The sequence below is a fragment of the Coregonus clupeaformis genome, chromosome 24, assembly GCF_020615455.1.
Source record: "Coregonus clupeaformis isolate EN_2021a chromosome 24, ASM2061545v1, whole genome shotgun sequence".
NCBI classification, from domain to species: Eukaryota; Metazoa; Chordata; class Actinopteri; order Salmoniformes; family Salmonidae; genus Coregonus; species Coregonus clupeaformis.
In genome coordinates, this window is record NC_059215.1 from 47,150,150 (window position 1) to 47,170,860 (window position 20,711).

Genomic DNA, 20,711 nt, shown 5'->3' on the forward strand with positions numbered 1-20,711 from the left:
CCACCAATTGTGCAAGTTCTCCCACTTAAAAAGATGAGAGAGGCCTGTAATTTTCATCATAGGTACACGTCAACTATGACAGACAAAATGAGAAAAAATAATCCAGAAAATCACATTGTAGGATTTTTTATGAATTTATTTGCAAATTATGGTGGAAAATAAGTATTTGGCCAATAACAAAAGTTTCTCAATACTTTGTTATATACCCTTTGTTGGCAATGACACAGGTCAAACGTTTTCTGTAAGTCTTCACAAGGTTTTCACACACTGTTGCTGGTATTTTGGCCCATTCCTCCATGCAGATCTCCTCTAGAGCAGTGATGTTTTGGGGCTGTCGCTGGGCAACACAGACTTTCAACTCCCTCCAAAGATTTTCTATGGGGTTGAGATCTGGAGACTGGCTAGGCCACTCCAGGACCTTGAAATGCTTCTTATGAAGCCACTCCTTCGTTGCCCGGGCGGAGGTTTTCACTCAAAATCTCACGATACATGGCCCCATTCATTCTTTCCTTTACACGGATCAGTCGTCCTGGTCCCTTTGCAGAAAAACAGCCCCAAAGCATGATGTTTCTACCCCCATGCTTCACCGTAGGTATGGTGTTCTTTGGATGCAACTCAGCATTCTTTGTCCTCCAAACACGACAAGTTGAGTTTTTACCAAAAAGTTCTATTTTGGTTTCATCTGACCATATGACATTCTCCCAATCCTCTTCTGGATCATCCAAATGCACTCTAGCAAACTTCAGACGGGCCTGGACATGTACTGGCTTAAGCAGGGGGACACGTCTAGCACTGCAGGATTTGAGTCCCTGGCAGCGTAGTGTGTTACTGATGGTAGGCTTTGTTACTTTGGTCCCAGCTCTCTGCAGGTCATTCACTAGGTCCCACCGTGTGGTTCTGGGATTTTTGCTCACCGTTCTTGTGATCATTTTGACCCCACGGGGTGAGATCTTGCGTGGAGCCCCAGATCGAGGGAGATTATCAGTGGTCTTGTATGTCTTCCATTTCCTAATAATTGCTCCCACAGTTGATTTCTTCAAACCAAGCTGCTTACCTATTGCAGATTCAGTCTTCCCAGCCTGGTGCAGGTCTACAATTTTGTTTCTGGTGTCTTTTGACAGCTCTTTGGTCTTGGCCATAGTGGAGTTTGGAGTGTGACTGTTTGAGGTTGTGGACAGGTGTCTTTTATACTGATAACAAGTTCAAACAGGTGCCATTAATACAGGTAACGAGTGGAGGACAGAGGAGCCTCTTAAAGAAGAAGTTACAGGTCTGTGAGAGCCAGAAATCTTGCTTGTTTGTAGGTGACCAAATACTTATTTTCCACCATAATTTGCAAATAAATTCATTAAAAATCCTACAATTTTCTGGATTTTTTTTCCTCAATTTGTCTGTCATAGTTGACGTGTACCTATGATGAAAATTACAGGCCTCTCTCATCTTTTTAAGTGGGAGAACTTGCACAATTGGTGGCTGACTAAATACTTTTTTCCCCCACTGTATCTCTCTGTTCTTCTCTCAGCTCCTTCAGTAACCCATATCTCTCTGTTCTTCTCTCAGCCGTCTAGTAACATCTCTCTCTCTCCGTTCTTCTCTCAGCCCCTTCAGTAACCCATATCTCTCTGTTCTTCTCTCAGCCGTCTAGTAACATCTCTCTCTCTCCGTTCTTCTCTCAGCCCCTTCAGTAACCCATATCTCTCTGTTCTTCTCTCAGCCGTCTAGTAACATCTCTCTCTCTCCGTTCTTCTCTCAGCCCCTTCAGTAACCCATATCTCTCCGTTCTTCTCTCAGCCCCTTCAGTAACCCATATCTCTCCGTTCTTCTCTCAGCTCCTTCAGTAACCCATATCTCTCCGTTCTTCTCTCAGCTCCTTCAGTAACCCATATCTCTCTGTTCTTCTCTCAGCCGTCTAGTAACATCTCTCTCTCTCCGTTCTTCTCTCAGCCCCTTCAGTAACTCATATCTCTCTGTTCTTCTCTCAGCCGTCTAGTAACATCTCTCTCTCTCCGTTCTTCTCTCAGCCCCTTCAGTAACTCATATCTCTCTGTTCTTCTCTCAGCCGTCTAGTAACATCTCTCTCTCTCCGTTCTTCTCTCAGCCCCCTCTCCAGCTCCAGCTGCCCAACTTCAAGGGCTGTATTGAGCTGGAGACCCTGAATGAGGAGGTGCTCAGTCTCTATAACTTCGAGAACATCTTCCAACTCAACACCACCGAGGAGAAACCATGTGGAAGGTGAGACCACTAGCAGACCACTACATCTTATCTCTATGGCTGGAGCGCTCAGCACTGAATACTAACAAGATCCACAAACCTCCTCGTGTGGACCTCTGAATCTGGGAGCTTTAGTTTATATTCCTTACAAAAATATCAACATTTATAGCAATATTATGATCTAATCATTTGCGGTCTATGGCCTAGTTCACAGTCAGGTAGCAAAACTCATGTACAACGCATTTGACACGAAAGTAGTGTATGAATTGTCTATGAATATAGTGATATTGTTTGGCGTGTTACTGACGTGTTTTTCCCCTGTCCCGTCAGACCGAAGCCGGTGTTGACCCAGCAGTGGGTGAACGACGCGGCCTACTTTGACGGGACGGGTTACGCCGAGGTCACCTTCAAGGAGGACACAGGGAAGATGCAACGCTTTGAACAGGAAGTTAAACTGAAGAGTCACAACGGCATCCTTCTCATGCTCCTCAGCCAGGTCAGAGGTCACACTTCTACTACTGCTGCTGTGGGTTTAAGTCTCAAGATGACTGTACTGGCATGAAAATATTATGGTCACAGTGTTTAGCACCGGATAGGATGAACTTTTAATGTCCCAGAGGGAAACATTCTCTTAGACACACAGTACTGCTGTATACAAAATAACTGCTCTGTCCCGTAGTATCAGATACAATACTGTAACTTCTGACTGTTAACACTCTTATAAAAAAACAATGTTTTGGGTCCTGATTCACTTGGACACTGCCCGTCATGGATCGAAAAGCGTTGGACGTGTGTTAGTGTACACTTCAGGGACCACCCATACACAAAAAAATGTATGCACGCATGACTGTAAGTCGCTTTGGATAAAAGCGTCTGCTAAATGGCTTATTATTATTATTATAAGGTGGAGAGTCAGGACTTAGCCAGTGTATTGACGCCCTGTTGGTTCCTGTTTGAACCTGTCTGTGTATTGATGCCCTGTTGGTTCCTGTTTGAACCTGTCTGTGTATTGACGCCCTGTTGGTTCCTGTTTGAACCTGTCTGTGTATTGACGCCCTGTTGGTTCCTGTTTGAACCTGTCTGTGTATTGAAGCCCTGTTGGTTCCTGTTTGAACCTGTCTGTGTATTGACGTGGTGGTCTGGCACTCTCGCAGTGCAACTGTGCTGGATCCTGGTTTGATCAGGCTCTGTCTGTGACGGCGCTGCAATTGGTCCCTGTGTGGGGAGAGACTGTCCGGCGGTGAAGCTCAGTTGATGAGCATGTTTGAACCAGTGTGGGTTCGATTCCGACGGGGGCCAATATGTATATGTGTTCACACTGTAGTGTGAAGCGTCTGTACTAAAATGTAAAATGTAAATATTGAAGCCCTGTTGGTTCCTGTTTGAACCTGTCTGTGTATTGACGCCCTGTTGGTTCCTGTTTGAACCTGTCTGTGTATTGACGCCCTGTTGGTTCCTGTTTGAACCTGTCTGTGTATGTGACCCCATCAGGAGAAGTTCCTGTGCTTGGCGGTGCGTCAGGGACGTCTCAGGGTCTTCTATGACGTCACTGGTTCTCTACAGGAGCTGGAGCCTAAAGACCCGGACTCACCTTACCTCAAGATCAGCGACGCTGACCCCAAATCTGTAAGAAACATTATACTGTTTATACTGTAGACAGTGTTAAAGCTGCAATATGTAACTTTTTGGGCGACCCGACCAAATTAACATAGAAATCGGAGTTATAGATCTGTTAGTTCTCGTTGAAAGCAGGTCTAAGAAGCAGTAGATCTGTTCTATGTGCTCTATTTCTATGCTTCACGTTGTTAAGTTTCTTTTACTTTCGGTTTTGCACACCAGCTTCAAACAACTGAAAATACAATATTTTCGGTTATTTAAAATATATTTCACAGCGGTTTAGATGGTACAATGATTCTCTACACTATCCATTGCTTGTTTTGTCACATAAACTGAAATTAGGCGAACTATTAGAATTTTGGCAACCAGGAAATGGCGGAGCGATGTCTGCATATTGCACCTTTATTAAACGCTGACCCCAAATCTGTAAGAAATATTATACTGTTGCTTTAAGTTTATACTGTACATTATACTGTAGTTAGTGTTAAAGGCTGACCCCAAATCTGTAAGAACACTGACGTTAAAGCTAGTCTAGACCACAGTAGGTTGGTGGCACATTAATTGGGGAGGACGGGCTCGTGGTAATGACTGGAGCGGAATCAGTGGAATGGTATCGAATACATCAAACACATGGTTTCCAGGTGTTTGATGCCATTCCATTGGCTCCGTTCCAGACTTTATTATGAGCCGTCCTCCCCTCAGCAGCCTCCACTGGTCTGCACATAGAAATAGAGTTGCTCTTGGACATGCAGCACAATACACCTTGATTCATTGTCTTTTGGGCAGCAAGTATTAAGTAGATATTGTGGTGGTGTGATAGGAGGTTTGCCGTTTTGGAAAATAGTTTTTTTTTTTTACCTCAAGACATTTTCTCCTGGAAGGTTAAGTAATAAAGTTGTAAAGTTTGGTGTTTTTGTATTGTAAGTTTCTGTGTGACTGTTACGTTTGGGTGTTTGTGTTGTAAGTTTCTGTGTGATTGTTACGTTTGGGTGTTTGTGTTGTAAGTTTCTGTGTGACTGTTACGTTTGGGTGTTTGTGTTCCTGTGTAGTTGGAGATCATCCTCCTCTATGATACGACCACGCGTGTTGTGGTGAGGAACAACCGCCAAACCCTGTTTAACAACGTCTTCACCACGCCCCTGCCACGCTTCGACGCCAGCTACTACCTGGCCGGAGTCCCAGAGGAGAAGATGCCTGAAAAGTTAGACACACACACACACACAACACACACACACACACACACACACACACACACACACACACATACACACACACACACACACAGGAGCGCAAGCTTTCACGCATGCTCGCGCATGCTGAAATGCGCACACACACAAATGGACGCAAGCACACACACAGGAGCACAAGCACACACACACACACACAGGAGCACAAGCACACACACACACAGGAGCACAAGCACACACACACATGAACACAAGCAAACACACACTCACTAACAGTTTTTTTTAACATCATCCCTAAGATGCATAAACGTAATAATATTGTATTTTTCTCCCTCCACCCAGCCTGAAGGCCCTGTTCCCTCACCAGGGCTCTCTGAAGGGCTGTTTCAGGAACGTCAAGGCCATGAACTCTCACATCGACCTGAAAAGGATGAGCAGCTCTGGGGTCAGCTACGGCTGTGCCAGCGACCTACTGGTTAGTATACTGTTAGTTATGGGCAGATCTGGGGTCAGCTACGGCTGTGCCAGCGACCTACTGGTTAGTATACTGTTAGTTATGGGCAGATCTGGGGTCAGCTACGGCTGTGCCAACGACCTACTGGTTAGTATACTGTTAGTTATGGGCAGATCTGGGGTCAGCTACGGCTGTGCCAACGACCTACTGGTTAGTATACTGTTAGTTATGGGCAGATCTGGGGGTCAGCTACGGCTGTGCCAACGACCTACTGGTTAGTATACTGTTAGTTATGGGCAGATCTGGGGTCAGCTACGGCTGTGCCAACGACCTACTGGTTAGTATACTGTTAGTTTGGGCAGGTCTGGGGTCAGCTACGGCTGTGCCAACGACCTTCTGGTTAGTATACTGTTAGTTATGGGCAGCTCTGGGGTCAGCTACGGCTGTGCCAACGACCTACTGGTTAGTATACTGTTAGTTATGGGCAGGTCTGGGGTCAGCTACGGCTGTGCCAACGACCTACTGGTTAGTATACTGTTAGTTAAGGGCAGATCTGGGGTCAGCTACGGCTGTGCCAACGACCTACTGGTTAGTATACTGTTAGTTATGGGCAGATCTGGGGTCAGCTACGGCTGTGCCAACAACTTACTGGTTAGTATACTGTTAGTTATGGGCAGATCTGGGGTCAGCTAAGGCAGTGCCAACGACCTACTGGTTAGTATACTGTTAGTTATGGACAGATCTGGGGTCAGCTACGGCTGTGCCAACGACTTACTGGTTAGTATACTGTTAGTTATGGGCAGATCTGGGGTCAGCTAAGGCAGTGCCAACGACCTACTGGTTAGTATACTGTTAGTTATGGACAGATCTGGGGTCAGCTACGGCTGTGCCAACAACTTACTGGTTAGTATACAGTGCATTCGGAAAGTATTCCGACCCCTTGACTTTTTCCACATTTTGTTAGGTTACAGCCTTATTCTAAAATTGATTAAATTGTTTCCTAATCACACAATAACCCATAATGACAAAGCAAAAACAGGTTTTTAGAAATGTTTGCTAATTTATTACAAATAAAAAATGTATATTACATTTACATAAATATTCAGACCCTTTACTCAGTATTTTATTGAAGCACCTTTGGCAGCGATTACAGCCTCGAGTCTTCTTGGGTATGACGCTACAAACTTGGCACACCTGTATTTGTGGAGTGTCTCCCATTCTTCTCTGCAGATCCTCTCAAACTCTGTCAGGTTGGATGGGGAGCGTTGCTGCACAGCTATTTTCAGGTTTCTCCAGAGAACATTCAGAGACTTATCCCGAAAGCCACTCCAGCGTTGACTTGGCTGTGTGCTTAGAGTCGTTGTCCAGTCTGAGGTCCTGAGAGCTCTGGAGCAGGTTTTCATCAAGGACCTCTCTGTACTTTGCTCCTTTCATCTTTCCCTCGACCAGTCCCTGCAGCCGAAAAACATCCCCACAGCCTGACGCTTCCACCACCGTGCTTCACCGTAGGGATGGTGCCAGGTTTCCTCCAGACGTGACGCTTGGCATTAAAACCAAAGAGTTCAATCTTGGTTTCATCAGACCAGAGAATCTTGTTTCTCATGGTCTGAGAGTCTTTAGGTGTCTTTTGGCAAACTCAAAGTGGGCTGTCATGTGCCTTTTACTGAGGAGTGGCTTCTGTCTGGCCACTCTACCATAAAAGCCTGATTGGTGGAGTGCTGCAGAGATGGTTGTCCTTCTGGAAGATTCTTGGTCACCTCCCTGACCAAGGCCCTTCTCCCCCGATTGCTCAGTTTGACCGGGCGGCCAGCTCTAGGAAGACTCTTGGTGGTTCGAAACTTCTTACATTTAAGAATGTTGGAGGCCACTGTGTTCTTGGGGACCTTCAATGCTGCAGAAATGTTTTGGTACCCTTCCCCAGATCTGTGCCTCGACACAATCCTGTCTTGGAGCTCTACGGACAATTCCTTCGACCTCGTGGCTTGGTTTTTGCTCTGACATGCACTGTCAACTGTGAGACCTTACATAAACAGGTGTGTGCCTTTCCAAATCATGTCCAATCAATTGAATTTACCACAGGTGGACTCCAATCAAGTTGTAGAAACATCTCAAGGATGATCAATGGAAACAGGATGCACCTGAGCTCAATTTTGAGTCTCATAGCAAAGGGTCTGAATACTTATGTAAATAAGGTATTTAGGTTTTTTATTTGTAATACATTTGCTAAAATTTAGAGAAACCTGTTTTTGCTTTGTCATTATGGGGTATTGTGTGTTGATTGCTGAGGATAATTTTTTAAAATCCATTTTAGAATAAGACTGTAATGTAACAGAATGTGGAAAAAGTCAAGGGGTCTGAATACTTTCCTGTCTCTTTCTTTATAATGGATGTCTGTATAACACATCTCTCTCTCTCTCTCTCTCTCTCTCTCTCTCTTTCTCTCTTTCTCTCTATCTCTCTCTCTGTCTGTCTCTCTCTCTCTCTCTCTCTCTCTCTCTCTTTGTGTCAGGTGGCCCGTGAGGCCCACTTCTCAGGGCAGAGTTACCTGGACTTGTCTCCAGACAGCATCCCTGGTCTCAGGAACAACTTCTACGCTGGGTTTGGCTTCCGCACAGACCAGAAGAACGGACTCATGTTCTACCACCAGGCTCAGGTACTATACCCTCTCTCTCTGTCTCTCTCTCGCTCTCTCGCCCTCCCTTTCTCTCTCTCTCTCGCTCTCTCGCCCTCCCTTTCTCTCTCACACGCTCTCTCACACGCTCTCTCTCGCTCGCTCTCTCTCCCCCTCTCTCTCACGCTCGCTCTCTCACATGTCCGTGGTTACATGATTGTGATTGATCTAATCGTAACTTCACATGTCTTTGGTTACATGATCGTGATTGATTGTAATATGTGGTTATAATGTGTGTGTTCTCTCGTCAGGACGGAGTGTGATGGAATGTAATTTGTGTTCTCTCGTCAGGACGGAGTGTGCCAGGTGTTCCTGGATATGGGTCATGTGATAGTGAGGGCAGGTAACAACGAGGTGAAGACTCAGAAGACCTACAACGATGACAACGATCATTATGTAGCTCTGTACAGCAACAACAACAGGTAGGATTTACCATCTGATAATAATCATCATAATCATCATCATCATCATAAATGCTTCTCATCAATTACGTAATTATTTATACTATTTTATTTGGGAGGAAGTGGAAGGACATTGGGTGAGGGGGAAGGGTTGACTGGCAAATTCTGTTCAACATGCAGTCATGTTCTCTCCTTTGAATGGAATAGCTGTGAAACATGAAACCCATCTGTGGTGTTGCTGATGGCTTGTGTGGCGTGTGTCTCTGTAGGTTGCGTCTGTATGTGGATGACGTCCTGGAGAAGAATGGGGATACGGGTCGCGGAGGGGGTCGCAGCCGGGCGGCACTGTCACCTGGAGGGGTCTACCTGGGAGGAACACCTGACAACAGCCTCGACAACCTCACCGGCTGTCTTAGCAACCTGTTCATCAAGAGGTAACAGGGGGCTTAGGGAAACAGGGAAAGACAGAGCAGAGAAAGTAGGGATGTGTGGAGGATTGCATGAATTTCAGTTTGAATGTTGCTACTCCTACCACTGCTAGTTTAGAAGCTAGTTTTCTAAGACCAGATGTGATGTACCACTGTGTGTAGGACTAGGGCTGTTACTGTAGCCCATGACAACAGGCTAACAACACTACAATGACTGTACTCTACAGAGACAAGCCTTCTCAGATGGTGGTGAATCTGATGAATGCTAACGGGAACGTCAACGTCCCTCTAGACTGTCCTGCGGCCAATAAACCTCAACAGATCCTGGCCACACCCCCACGACAGAAGAACCTTAAGGTACCTGATCTGACACCATAGATACACAATATATCATGTGTTCTAATACTACTTCTATAGCTAACACCATAGATACTGTCACGATCGTCATAATGAGTGGACCAAGGCGCAGCGTGATATGCGTACATCTCTTTAATAGTGTACTTAGCAACACGATACAAATAACAAAACAACAAAACGAAACGTGAAGTCCTCGGTCAATAACACAAACCTACACGGAACAAGATCCCACGAATCACAAGTGCACAAAAGGCTGCCTAAGTATGGTTCCCAATCAGAGACAACAAGCAACAGCTGATTCTCGTTGCCTCTGATTGAGAACCACCCCGGCCAACATAGAAACACATAACCTAGAACAGAACATAGAAAACGAAACAAAGACACTAACACCCTGGCTCAACATACAAGAGTCCCCAGAGCCAGGGCGTGACAGATACACAATATATAATGTGTTCTAATACTACTTCTATAGCTAACACCATAGATACACAATATATAATGTGTTCTAATACTTTTTCTATACCTGACACCATTAAGATAGTGTCTAATGTATTCTAATACTACTTCCATGCCTGCAGCCTGACACCCTCTGATGTGATGTTCTGAGTGTGTATATGAATAGCTGTGTGTGTGAGCGAGTGTGTTCATCTCACGTTTCAGCTCTCACAGTCTGCATACGCTCTGCACTCAGAACCAGATCAGCCACTTGATGTTAAGGCTGTGACGAGAGATTATAGACAGTATACCTGACAAGTAAATGACATCATGGATCTTTAATCAGAATTAACTCCTATACAACAGAATGAAAGACAAAACATGCTGTCATTACACATTGATTATTAACTGTAAAAATGTCAATGAAAACAGTACAAACTATAATGAAAAAGAATGTTGATTGTTATAATTGTTATGGGCGGCAGGTAGCTTAGTGGGTAAGAGCGTTGTGCCAGTAACCGAAAGGTCGCTGGTTCTAATCCCCGAGCCGACTAGGTGAAAAATCTGTCGATGTGCCCTTGAGCAAAGCACTTAACCCTAATTGCTCCTGTAAGTCGCTCTGGATAAGAGCGTCTGCTAAATGACTAAAATGTAAAAAATGTAAATATGCACACCATAATGTAAAATATAGATACACTATATATACAAAAGTATCTGGACACTCCTTCAAATTAGTGGATTTGACTATTTCAGCCACACCCGTTGCTGACAGGTGTATTAAATCGAGCATGCAATCTCCATAGACAAACATTGCATTAGAATGGCCTTTACTGAAGAACTCAGTGACTTTCAACGTGGCACCGTCATAGGATGCCACCTTTCCAACAAGTCAGTTCATCAAATTTCTTTCAACAGTGACATGAACATTGGTGATACATTGTGGATAATAATGAAAGTGGATCATAACATTTTTTACAGTAATATTATATAATTAGTCATGCATTCTCTGCCTGTTCTTCTCGGCTGTTTATAACAACATCATTTGCACCCATTGCTTTGCACTCTGCCGACCGCCAATTCCTGTGTTCGTCGTGGAGGTGAGATAGTAACGGCTGGTGCCACTTCCTGTGTTCGTCGTGGAGGTGAGATAGTAACGGCTGGTGCCACTTCCTGTGTTCGTTGTGGAGGTGAGATAGTAACGGCTGGTGCCACTTCCTGTGTTCATGGTGGAGGTGAGATAGTAACGGCTGGTGCCACTTCCTGTGTTCGTTGTGGAGGTGAGATAGTAACGGCTGGTGCCACTTCCTGTGTTCATGGTGGAGGTGAGATAGTAACGGCTGGTGCCACTTCCTGTGTTCATTGTGGAGGTGAGATAGTAACGGCTGGTGCCACTTCCTGTGTTCGTCGTGGAGGTGAGATAGTAACGGCTGGTGCCACTTCCTGTGTTCGTCGTGGAGGTGAGATAGTAACGGCTGGTGCCACTTCCTGTGTTCATGGTGGAGGTGAGATAGTAACGGCTGGTGCCACTTCCTGTGTTCATGGTGGAGGTGAGATAGTAACGGCTGGTGCCAATTCCTGTGTTCATGGTGGAGGTGAGATAGTAACGGCTGGTGCCAATTCCTGTGTTCGTTGTGGAGGTGAGATAGTAACGGCTGGTGCCACTTCCTGTGTTCGTTGTGGAGGTGAGATAGTAACGGCTGGTGCCACTTCCTGTGTTCATGGTGGAGGTGAGATAGTAACGGCTGGTGCCAATTCCTGTGTTCGTTGTGGAGGTGAGATAGTAACGGCTGGTGCCACTTCCTGTGTTCGTTGTGGAGGTGAGATAGTAACGGCTGGTGCCACTTCCTGTGTTCGTGGTGGAGGTGAGATAGTAACGGCTGGTGCCACTTCCTGTGTTCGTCGTGGAGGTGAGATAGTAACGGCTGGTGCCACTTCCTGTGTTCATGGTGGAGGTGAGATAGTAACGGCTGGTGCCACTTCCTGTGTTCGTTGTGGAGGTGAGATAGTAACGGCTGGTGCCACTTCCTGTGTTCATGGTGGAGGTGAGATAGTAACGGCTGGTGCCACTTCCTGTGTTCGTTGTGGAGGTGAGATAGTAACGGCTGGTGCCACTTCCTGTGTTCATGGTGTAGGTGAGATAGTAACGGCTGGTGCCACTTCCTGTGTTCGTTGTGGAGGTGAGATAGTAACGGCTGGTGCCACTTCCTGTGTTCATGGTGGAGGTGAGATAGTAACGGCTGGTGCCACTTCCTGTGTTCGTTGTGGAGGTGAGATAGTAACGGCTAGTGCCACTTCCTGTGTTCGTTGTGGAGGTGAGATAGTAACGGCTGGTGCCACTTCCTGTGTTCATGGTGGAGGTGAGATAGTAACGGCTGGTGCCACTTCCTGTGTTCGTTGTGGAGGGTGAGATAGTAACGGCTGGTGCCACTTCCTGTGTTCGTGGTGGAGGTGAGATAGTAACGGCTGGTGCCACTTCCTGTGTTCGTGGTGGAGGTGAGATAGTAACGGCTGGTGCCACTTCCTGTGTTCGTTGTGGAGGTGAGATAGTAACGGCTGGTGCCACTTCCTGTGTTCATGGTGGAGGTGAGATAGTAACGGCTGGTGCCACTTCCTGTGTTCGTGGTGGAGGTGAGATAGTAACGGCTGGTGCCACTTCCTGTGTTCGTTGTGGAGGTGAGATAGTAACGGCTGGTGCCACTTCCTGTGTTCGTGGTGGAGGTGAGATAGTAACGGCTGGTGCCACTTCCTGTGTTCGTTGTGGAGGTGAGATAGTAACGGCTGGTGCCACTTCCTGTGTTCATGGTGTAGGTGAGATAGTAACAGCTGGTGCCACTTTCTGTGTTCATGGTGTAGGTGAGATAGTAACGGCTGGTGCCACTTCCTGTGTTCATGGTGGAGGTGAGATAGTAACGGCTGTACCGGAGCGCCAAGTCTAGGTCCAAAAGGCTTCTTAACAGCTTCGACCCCCCCCAAGCCACAAGACTCCTGAACAGCTAATCATGGCTACCCAGACTATTTGTCTTCTCCCTGCACTGTCCTGCATCTGTGTGACCTCCTAATACCGTGCCTGAGACACTGTCATCATTCTCCGTGTTCATCTCTGCATTAGGTTCATTATCTTCAAATCTGTCTGGGTTTTCATAGATTCCCTCTGACATCTTGATACACTTGTACTCAAATAGAGTAACTTATAGGGTTACTTCAGCTCGAAGTCTGTACCTGTGTCTTCTCCCTGCACTGCCCTGAATATGTGGGACTTAATGTTAGTCTCACACTGTTGTAACTGTCGAACCAGAACGCTGGCCGCCACGTGACTTCCACCGGTCTTAGCTTCTAATCGAAAAACATGTTGCGCATCAAATCAAACTTTATTTATTCCAACAAATGCATTTCAAAGTGCTTAACTAATAAAGTAATACAAGGTAAAACACACAAAACGTTTCTATGGAAATCAAGAATTAAGAAATTTTAATTTAAATAGTAAAACAATAGTAAAAATAACAGTGGATGAGAGATGAATGGGTTATGGCACCCCCCAGCCTGCACTCTGTGACCGGCCATATAAGGGCCTCTCTACTATCCACGCTGTCTGTGTGTGGCGTCAGCTCTGAGAGTTATTCAGAGATGTGTCTGCATCTTTCCTAGAGGTTTTTTAACAGTGTGCTCCATGTGAAACTGGCCGTCAGCTTTGTTTAAAAATACGCTTTTTCTTGCACATTGTGTTCTTTTTCACTTTAAATGGAAAAATTTTAAACTGACGATTTGAATCCAAGTGAACAAGCAGTCTTGTATGGCACAACTCCTGTGTATTGGGGAACACATGACTAATTATATACCTGAGACACTGTGGGATGTTCTGTGTGTGGAAAAATCGCTTTCATTCATTCTGTCATCGTAATTCTCTACACACAAAACTCTTTCTCAGTCAGGCCTTGAGCACTGCAAAAGACGTATCCGAAGGTTGCACACACACAGAACATTAATAGCTGTGAGCCTAAATAGCTCCTAAATACCTGTGTTTAGCCTAGATAGCTCCTAAATACCTGTGTTTAGCCTAGATAGCTCCTAAATACCTGTGTTCGTCCCACATTTCTGCATTCCATTTTCCTTGCTGTATGAACCACTCGCTCTCTACCCTCCATGATTAAGTTATCATATCTCCCCCCTCCCCTCCCCTCCCCTCCCCTCCCTCCCTCTCTCCCTCTCTCCCTCCCTCCCTCTCTCCCTCCCTCTCTCCCTCCCTCCCTCCCTCCCTCCCTCCCTCCCTCCCTCCCTCCCTCTCTCCCTCCCTCTCTCCCTCTCTCCCTCCCTCCCTCCCTCCCTCCCTCCCTCCCTCCCTCCCTCCCTCCCTCCCTCCCTCCCTCCCTCTACAGGGTAAACACAGGAAGCCTGCGGGTGGTGGTGGGTCAGGGGGGCGGAGCCGCAGTGCCAGGGAGTCCTGCAAGGGGGACATAGCCAATCAGGAGGTTGGAGCTCTGCACTTCAGTGGCTCCTCCCACAGCCACCAGCGCTACGACACGCTGCCAGAGGCCTTCAGCAGGACGTTAGTAGTGCTGGCTGATCACCCTCGAACAGGGCTCTGTTTCAACAAAGACGCCTTTTTTCATTTGTGTCAATTTAAGATAATCCTTAAAAAAATATGTTTTCCACCGTTGTTCCCATGTCCTATATGGCTGTAACCCCTGTCCCCTTCTCTCTCCCAGGCCTCACATCTCAATGGGTCTACGGGTGAACTCGTCAGACGGCCTGGTGTTCTATGTGTCTGGATCAGGTGAACATAGCAGCTCTGTGATGACCCTGTCTGTCTCTGACGGACACCTGCTGCTCCTCATCGACGGTGGGAAGAGGAAGACTAGCATCCGCTCCCGCAGGAAGTACAACCACGGACAGTGGCACACGGTGAGTGTGTGTGTGTGTGTGTGTGTGAGTGGTATGACCAATAACATGCTATCAGCATCTTACCACCATCATCTGTAACACACCAAGAACACTGTGATCATGTTTATTTATGTCCAAATCGCACGTCTTTTCATCTGAACTCAGTAAATATCATTGAAGGCGTGTGAATCTGGCCTCACGTTGTGACTCTGTAGTCTCATTGTCGCTCTTCTGTCCCGATTTGAGATCAGGATCGTGGTTCATGTGTATTTGACACGTGCGTCTTCAAAATCCTGGCACCATCAGTAACAGCCCATCTGAAATTAGCCCGCCCAACTACCTCATCCCTATATTGTTATTTATTTTGCTCATTTGTACCCCAGTATCTCTATTTGCACATCATCTCTTGCACATCTAGCATTCCAGTGTTAATACTAATTGTAATTATTTTGCACTATAGCCTATTTATTGCCTTACCTCCATAACTTGCTACATTTGCACACACTGTATATATATTTTCTGTTGTATTTTTTGACTTTATGTTTTGTTTTACCCCATATGTAACTCTGTGTTGTTGTTTTTATCGCACTGCTTTGCTTTATCTTGGCCAGGTCGCAGTTGTAAATGAGAACTTGTTCTCAACTGGTTTACCTGGTTAAATAAAGGTGAAATAAAAATAAAAAATAAAAGACCAGGGTAATAGCAACATGTTTTTTGTCTGTTTTTCCCTCCAGGTGTTTGTGAAGATGGAGGGAGAGAAGGCCAGTTTGATTGTTGATGGGATCAATGCCCAGTCGAAGAGGGTCTCGGGGGCGGAGATGAACCCCCTCAGTTCCCCTCTCTACATCGGAGGAGTTCCCAGCTCACTTCTCATGGTACCTACAGCCTTGCATCACATTCACAGTAGAGACACAAGGAATTAGACTTAAACTGTGGTTCTATCTCAATAAACGTTTCTGCAATTCCCCCCCAAAAATGTTCGTCCTATCCCCTCTCCTCCTTCCCTATTAGAGGAGAATGCCCAATACATTATGAGGAGGAGGAGGAGAGGATTTTAGGAAATCGAGGAAAGATTAATTGAAAAAATAGCTCTTATATCAACATAATGCAGTGGTAAAGTCATAATGCTCTCTCTTGGCTTTAACAGTGCTCTGTGTTTCTCTCTACGGTGCTCTGTGTGTGTGTACCATAGGTGCTTACAGTACAGAGAAATACATTCCTTATTGAAGCTGTTTTATGGTGTACTGCCCATCTCTTTCACTACGTAGGTGCCAGGTCCTGGAGGGTTTGTGGGTTGTGTGAGGGACCTGGAGCTGAATGAGGAGAGCCCAGCCAGTCCCTCCACCAGCCTGGGGGTTGTACCCTGCTTCCAGACCAATCTGCAGCCCGGGGCATACTTCTCCTCCCAGGGAGGTCACATCGCTATAGGTACAGTATACCACCTCTCTCTCTCCCTCTCCTCTCTCTCTCTCTCCTCTAAAATAATTTAGTTGCAATTGTTGCAAATGTTTGTCAAAGAGGCCCTGGATTTGGAAAATGATCTAGGAGAGAGACACATTATGAGGCACGGCTCAACAAAAGGAATATGACCACGTAACGTTGCTAGTATTTTAACGGTAAAGTCTGAAGCACACTGACTTGTCTCTCTGGTTAGATAATAATAATAATATGCAATTTATCAGACGCTTTTATCCAAAGCGACATTTTTGTGTATGGGTGGTCCCGGGGATCGAACCCACTACCTTGGCGTTACAAGCGCCGTGCTCTACCAGCTGAGCTACAGAGGACCACCCACACACATACAGGTGTAGATGAGTCCCTGGTGTTAGGTCGGGACCAAGCACACTGACTAATCTCTCCATGTCTCTCTGTTTTAGATGAGTCCCTGGTGTTAGGTCGGGACCAAGCACACTGACTAATCTCTCCATGTCTCTCTGTTTTAGATGAGTCCCTGGTGTTAGGTCGGGACCAAGCACACTGACTAATCTCTCCATGTCTCTCTGTTTTAGATGAGTCCCTGGTGTTAGGTCGGGACCAAGCACACTGACTAATCTCTCCATGTCTCTCTGTTTTAGATGAGTCCCTGGTGTTAGGTCGGGACCAAGCACACTGACTAATCTCTCCATGTCTCTCTGTTTTAGATGAGTCCCTGGTGTTAGGTCGGGACCAAGCACACTGACTAATCTCTCCATGTCTCTCTGTTTAGATGAGTCCCTGGTGTTAGGTCGGGACCAAGCACACTGACTAATCTCTCCATGTCTCTCTGTTTTAGATGAGTCCCTGGTGTTAGGTCGGGACCAAGCACACTGACTAATCTCTCCATGTCTCTCTGTTTTAGATGAGTCCCTGGTGTTAGGTCGGGACCAAGCACACTGACTAATCTCTCCATGTCTCTCTGTTTTAGATGAGTCCCTGGTGTTAGGTCGGGACCAAGCACACTGACTAATCTCTCCATGTCTCTCTGTTTTAGATGAGTCCCTGGTGTTAGGTCGGGACCAAGCACACTGACTAATCTCTCCATGTCTCTCTGTTTTAGATGAGTCCCTGGTGTTAGGTCGGGACCAAGCACACTGACTAATCTCTCCATGTCTCTCTGTTTTAGATGAGTCCCTGGTGTTAGGTCGGGACCAAGCACACTGACTAATCTCTCCATGTCTCTCTGTTTTAGATGAGTCCCTGGTGTTAGGTCGGGACCAAGCACACTGACTAATCTCTCCATGTCTCTCTGTTTTAGATGAGTCCCTGGTGTTAGGTCGGGACCAAGCACACTGACTAATCTCTCCATGTCTCTCTGTTTTAGATGAGTCCCTGGTGTTAGGTCGGGATCTAGAGGTACAGCTGGAGGTCCGGCCAGTGTCTGACTCTGGTCTCCTGCTGCATGCTGGGTCTGGGCAACAGCTCAGTCTCTACCTCAACCAGGGAGAGGTAAAAAAAAATTATTTACATTTTAGTCATTTAGCAGACGCTCTTATCCAGAGCGACTTACAGTTAGCGGGTGCATACATTTTCATACTGGCCCCCCCGTGGGAAACGAACCCACAACCCTGGCGTTGCAAGCGCCTTGCTCTACCAACTGAGCTACAGGGGACTTACCTCCCTGTTTCAAACAGTTTTCTTCTGTTTCAAACTGAATAATCTGTACAATGAAAGAGTGTGGATAATGACTGTATACTGTTGTGGGCCTCTGCAGGTGACAGTCACAGTGAACAGTGGTAACGGAGAATTCTTCACCTCTTTCACACCAGAGGAATCCCTGTGTGATGGACGCTGGCACAGTATCACAAGTGAGTTCTAGCTTACAGATAGAGATGTAGCCTGCTTAGTGCTCACACACTTTGGTCTTTATCGTCAAGGAATTAATTGTTTCTCTTCCCTTTTGCGCTATCGTTTCTTCACTGGACAAAAAATATAAACACAGCATGTAAAGTGTTGGTCCCATGTTTTCATGAGCTGAAATAAAGGATCCCAGAAATGTTCCATACGCACAAAAAGCTTATTTCTCTCAAATGTTGTGCACAAATTTGTTTACATCCCTGTTAGCAAGCATTACTCCTTTGCCAAGATATTCCATCCACCTGACAGGTGTGGCATATCAAGAAGCTGATTAAACAGCATGATCATTACACAGGTGCACCTTGTGCTGGGGATAATAAAAGGCCACTCTAAAATGTGCAGTTTTGTCACACAACACAATGCCACAGATGTCTCAAGTTTTGATGGAGCGTGCAACTGGCATGCTGACTATGTTGCCATAGAATTGAATGTTAATTTCTCTACCATAAGCCGCCTCCAACGTCGTTTTAGAGAATTTGGCAATATGTCCAACCGGACTCACAACTGTATGCCACGTGTATGGCGTCATGTGGGCAAGCTGTTTGCTGATGTCAATGTTGTGAACAGAGTGCCCCATGGTGGCGGTGGGGTTATGGTATGGGTAGGCATAAACTACGGACAACGAACACAATTGCATTTTATCGATGGCAATTTTAATGCACAAAGATACCGTGACGAGATCCTGAGGCCCATTGTCGTGCCATTCATCCGCCACCATCACCTCATGTTTCAGCATGATAATGTACTGCCCGATGTCACAAGGATCTGTACACAATTCCTGGAAGCTGAAAATGTCCCAGTTCTTCCATGGCCTGCATACTCACCAGACATGTCACCCATTGAGCATGTTTGGGATGCTCTGGATCGACGTGTACGACAGCGCGTTACAGTTCCCGCCAATATCCAGCAACTTCGCACAGCCATTGAAGAGGAGTTGGAAAACATTCCACAGGCCACAATCAACAGCCTGATCAACTCTATGCGAAGGAGATGTGTCACGCTGCATGAGGCAAATGGTGATCACACCAGATACTGACTGGTTTTCTGATCCACGCCTCTACCTTTTTAAAAAGTTATCTGTGACCAACAGATGCATATCTGTATTCCCAGTCATGTGAAATCCAGAGATTAGGGCCTAATTAATTTATTTAAATTGACTGATTTCCTTATAGGAACTGTAACTCAGTAAAATCTTTGAAATTGTTGCATGTTGCGTTTTTATATTTTTGTTCCGTGTAGATTTGCACTGGAAAAAATATAGCATCATCAATGTTACTAAACTTGGGATCAATACATTTTTATTCAATTCAATTCAAAACAGTCTTCTAACAGTCTTGTAATATTGTTGTCATTGGGCTGTTCTCCCTGTAGTTGTGAAGAAGAGCAACGTGCTCCATCTCCGTGTGGACGCAGCCAGTGAACACAGTGTGGGGCCCAAGCAGGGCCGATCCTCAGGGGCCAAGGAGACTGTGTACCTGGGGGGAGCACCAGGTGAGGGCACCCCTCCCTTCTCCATCAAAACCCCTTCTCCTCCTGTTGAACCCTACCTTACTCTGTCAAACACCGGAGCTAATCGGATGTAAATTCCATACACCGACTCAGAAGTCATTTTGAGAGTTGTTAGCCGTCTGAAAATGTTTTGTAATCACAAAACTATTCAGTGATTTGCATAATCTGCTAGACAAGGAGTATTTTACAGTACGAGTGGTGAAGGAAAGACTACTGCAACACATATGTACGACCTCAAACATGACAAATGTTTTTATATTTTTATTCCAAATAAGACCTCTAAACCTCCCGTCTCGAACATGAAGAACTAAAATGATCTTTCTGCATTTCAACTTGTACTCCCCTTCCTCTCTCCTCTAGATGGTGTTGATGTGCCTGGCCTCCCCGCTGCTCTGCCCTCCTTCCATGGTTGCGTACGGAGAGCGGTCCTGAACCAGCGACCAGCCATGCTGTCTAATCCCCTGTCAGTACACGGAGCTGTGGGCACACAGGGCTGTCCAGCCATGTAGACCCCTTTTTAGCCTCGTTACACCCAGTTTAGCACTATTGCAACCGGCTAACTCTGGGCCAAGCTCAGTACGACAACGTTACAGAACGTTTTGTTACATTTCTGTCTGCAAAATTTGTATCTGCAACATTTTCACCTCACTGAATACACCCGTGGGCCATGTTCAGTAAGGAAACGTTATGGAACGTTGCAAATAGAAATGTCGTGAATAGAGCTGATGACGTGATTCTGTATTCTACGTCAGAGGCATGTTTCTTCTATGTCATATACACTATATGGCAAAAGTATGTGGACACCCCTTCAAATTAGTGGATTCAGCTATTTCAGCCACACCCGTTGCTGACAGGTGTATAACATTTCTGCCCTGCTAGAGCTTCCCCGGTCAACTGTAAGTGCTGTTATTGTGAAGTGGAAACGCGTTCTCTGGAGTGATGAATCACGCTTCACCATCTGACAGTCCCACGGATGAATCTGGGTTTGGCGGATGTCAGGAGAATGCTACCTGCCCCAATGCATAGTGCCAACTGTAAAGTCTGGTGGAGGAGAAATAATGGTCTGGGGCTGTTTTTCATGGTTCGGGCTAGGCCCCTTAGTTCCAGTGAAGGGAAATCTTAATGCTACAGTATACAATTACATTCTAGACGATTCTGTGCTTCCAACTTTGTGGCAACAGTTCGGGGAAGGACCTTTCCTGTTTCAGAATGACAATGCCCCCGTGCACA

General features: G+C 46.0%; 1 protein-coding gene across 1 annotated transcript in view; it reads left to right on the forward strand.

Annotated features, from left to right (window-relative positions):
* LOC121538046 (laminin subunit alpha-5-like) overlaps window positions 1-20,337 on the forward strand; it is a 224,751-nt gene extending 204,414 nt beyond the window's left edge. The window contains exons 66-82 of the mRNA XM_045206924.1: window positions 2,099-2,232; window positions 2,542-2,707; window positions 3,703-3,837; window positions 4,878-5,029; window positions 5,358-5,490; window positions 7,979-8,122; window positions 8,432-8,562; window positions 8,811-8,975; window positions 9,197-9,326; window positions 14,135-14,304; window positions 14,465-14,660; window positions 15,374-15,514; window positions 15,908-16,067; window positions 17,440-17,564; window positions 17,830-17,923; window positions 19,344-19,463; window positions 19,842-20,337. Of these exons, the coding sequence (XP_045062859.1) occupies window positions 2,099-2,232; window positions 2,542-2,707; window positions 3,703-3,837; window positions 4,878-5,029; window positions 5,358-5,490; window positions 7,979-8,122; window positions 8,432-8,562; window positions 8,811-8,975; window positions 9,197-9,326; window positions 14,135-14,304; window positions 14,465-14,660; window positions 15,374-15,514; window positions 15,908-16,067; window positions 17,440-17,564; window positions 17,830-17,923; window positions 19,344-19,463; window positions 19,842-19,990 (2,445 nt within the window). The 3' untranslated portion in view covers window positions 19,991-20,337. The remainder of the gene's footprint in view (window positions 1-2,098; window positions 2,233-2,541; window positions 2,708-3,702; window positions 3,838-4,877; window positions 5,030-5,357; window positions 5,491-7,978; window positions 8,123-8,431; window positions 8,563-8,810; window positions 8,976-9,196; window positions 9,327-14,134; window positions 14,305-14,464; window positions 14,661-15,373; window positions 15,515-15,907; window positions 16,068-17,439; window positions 17,565-17,829; window positions 17,924-19,343; window positions 19,464-19,841) is intronic.
* The last annotated feature ends 374 nt before the right edge of the window (window positions 20,338-20,711 follow it).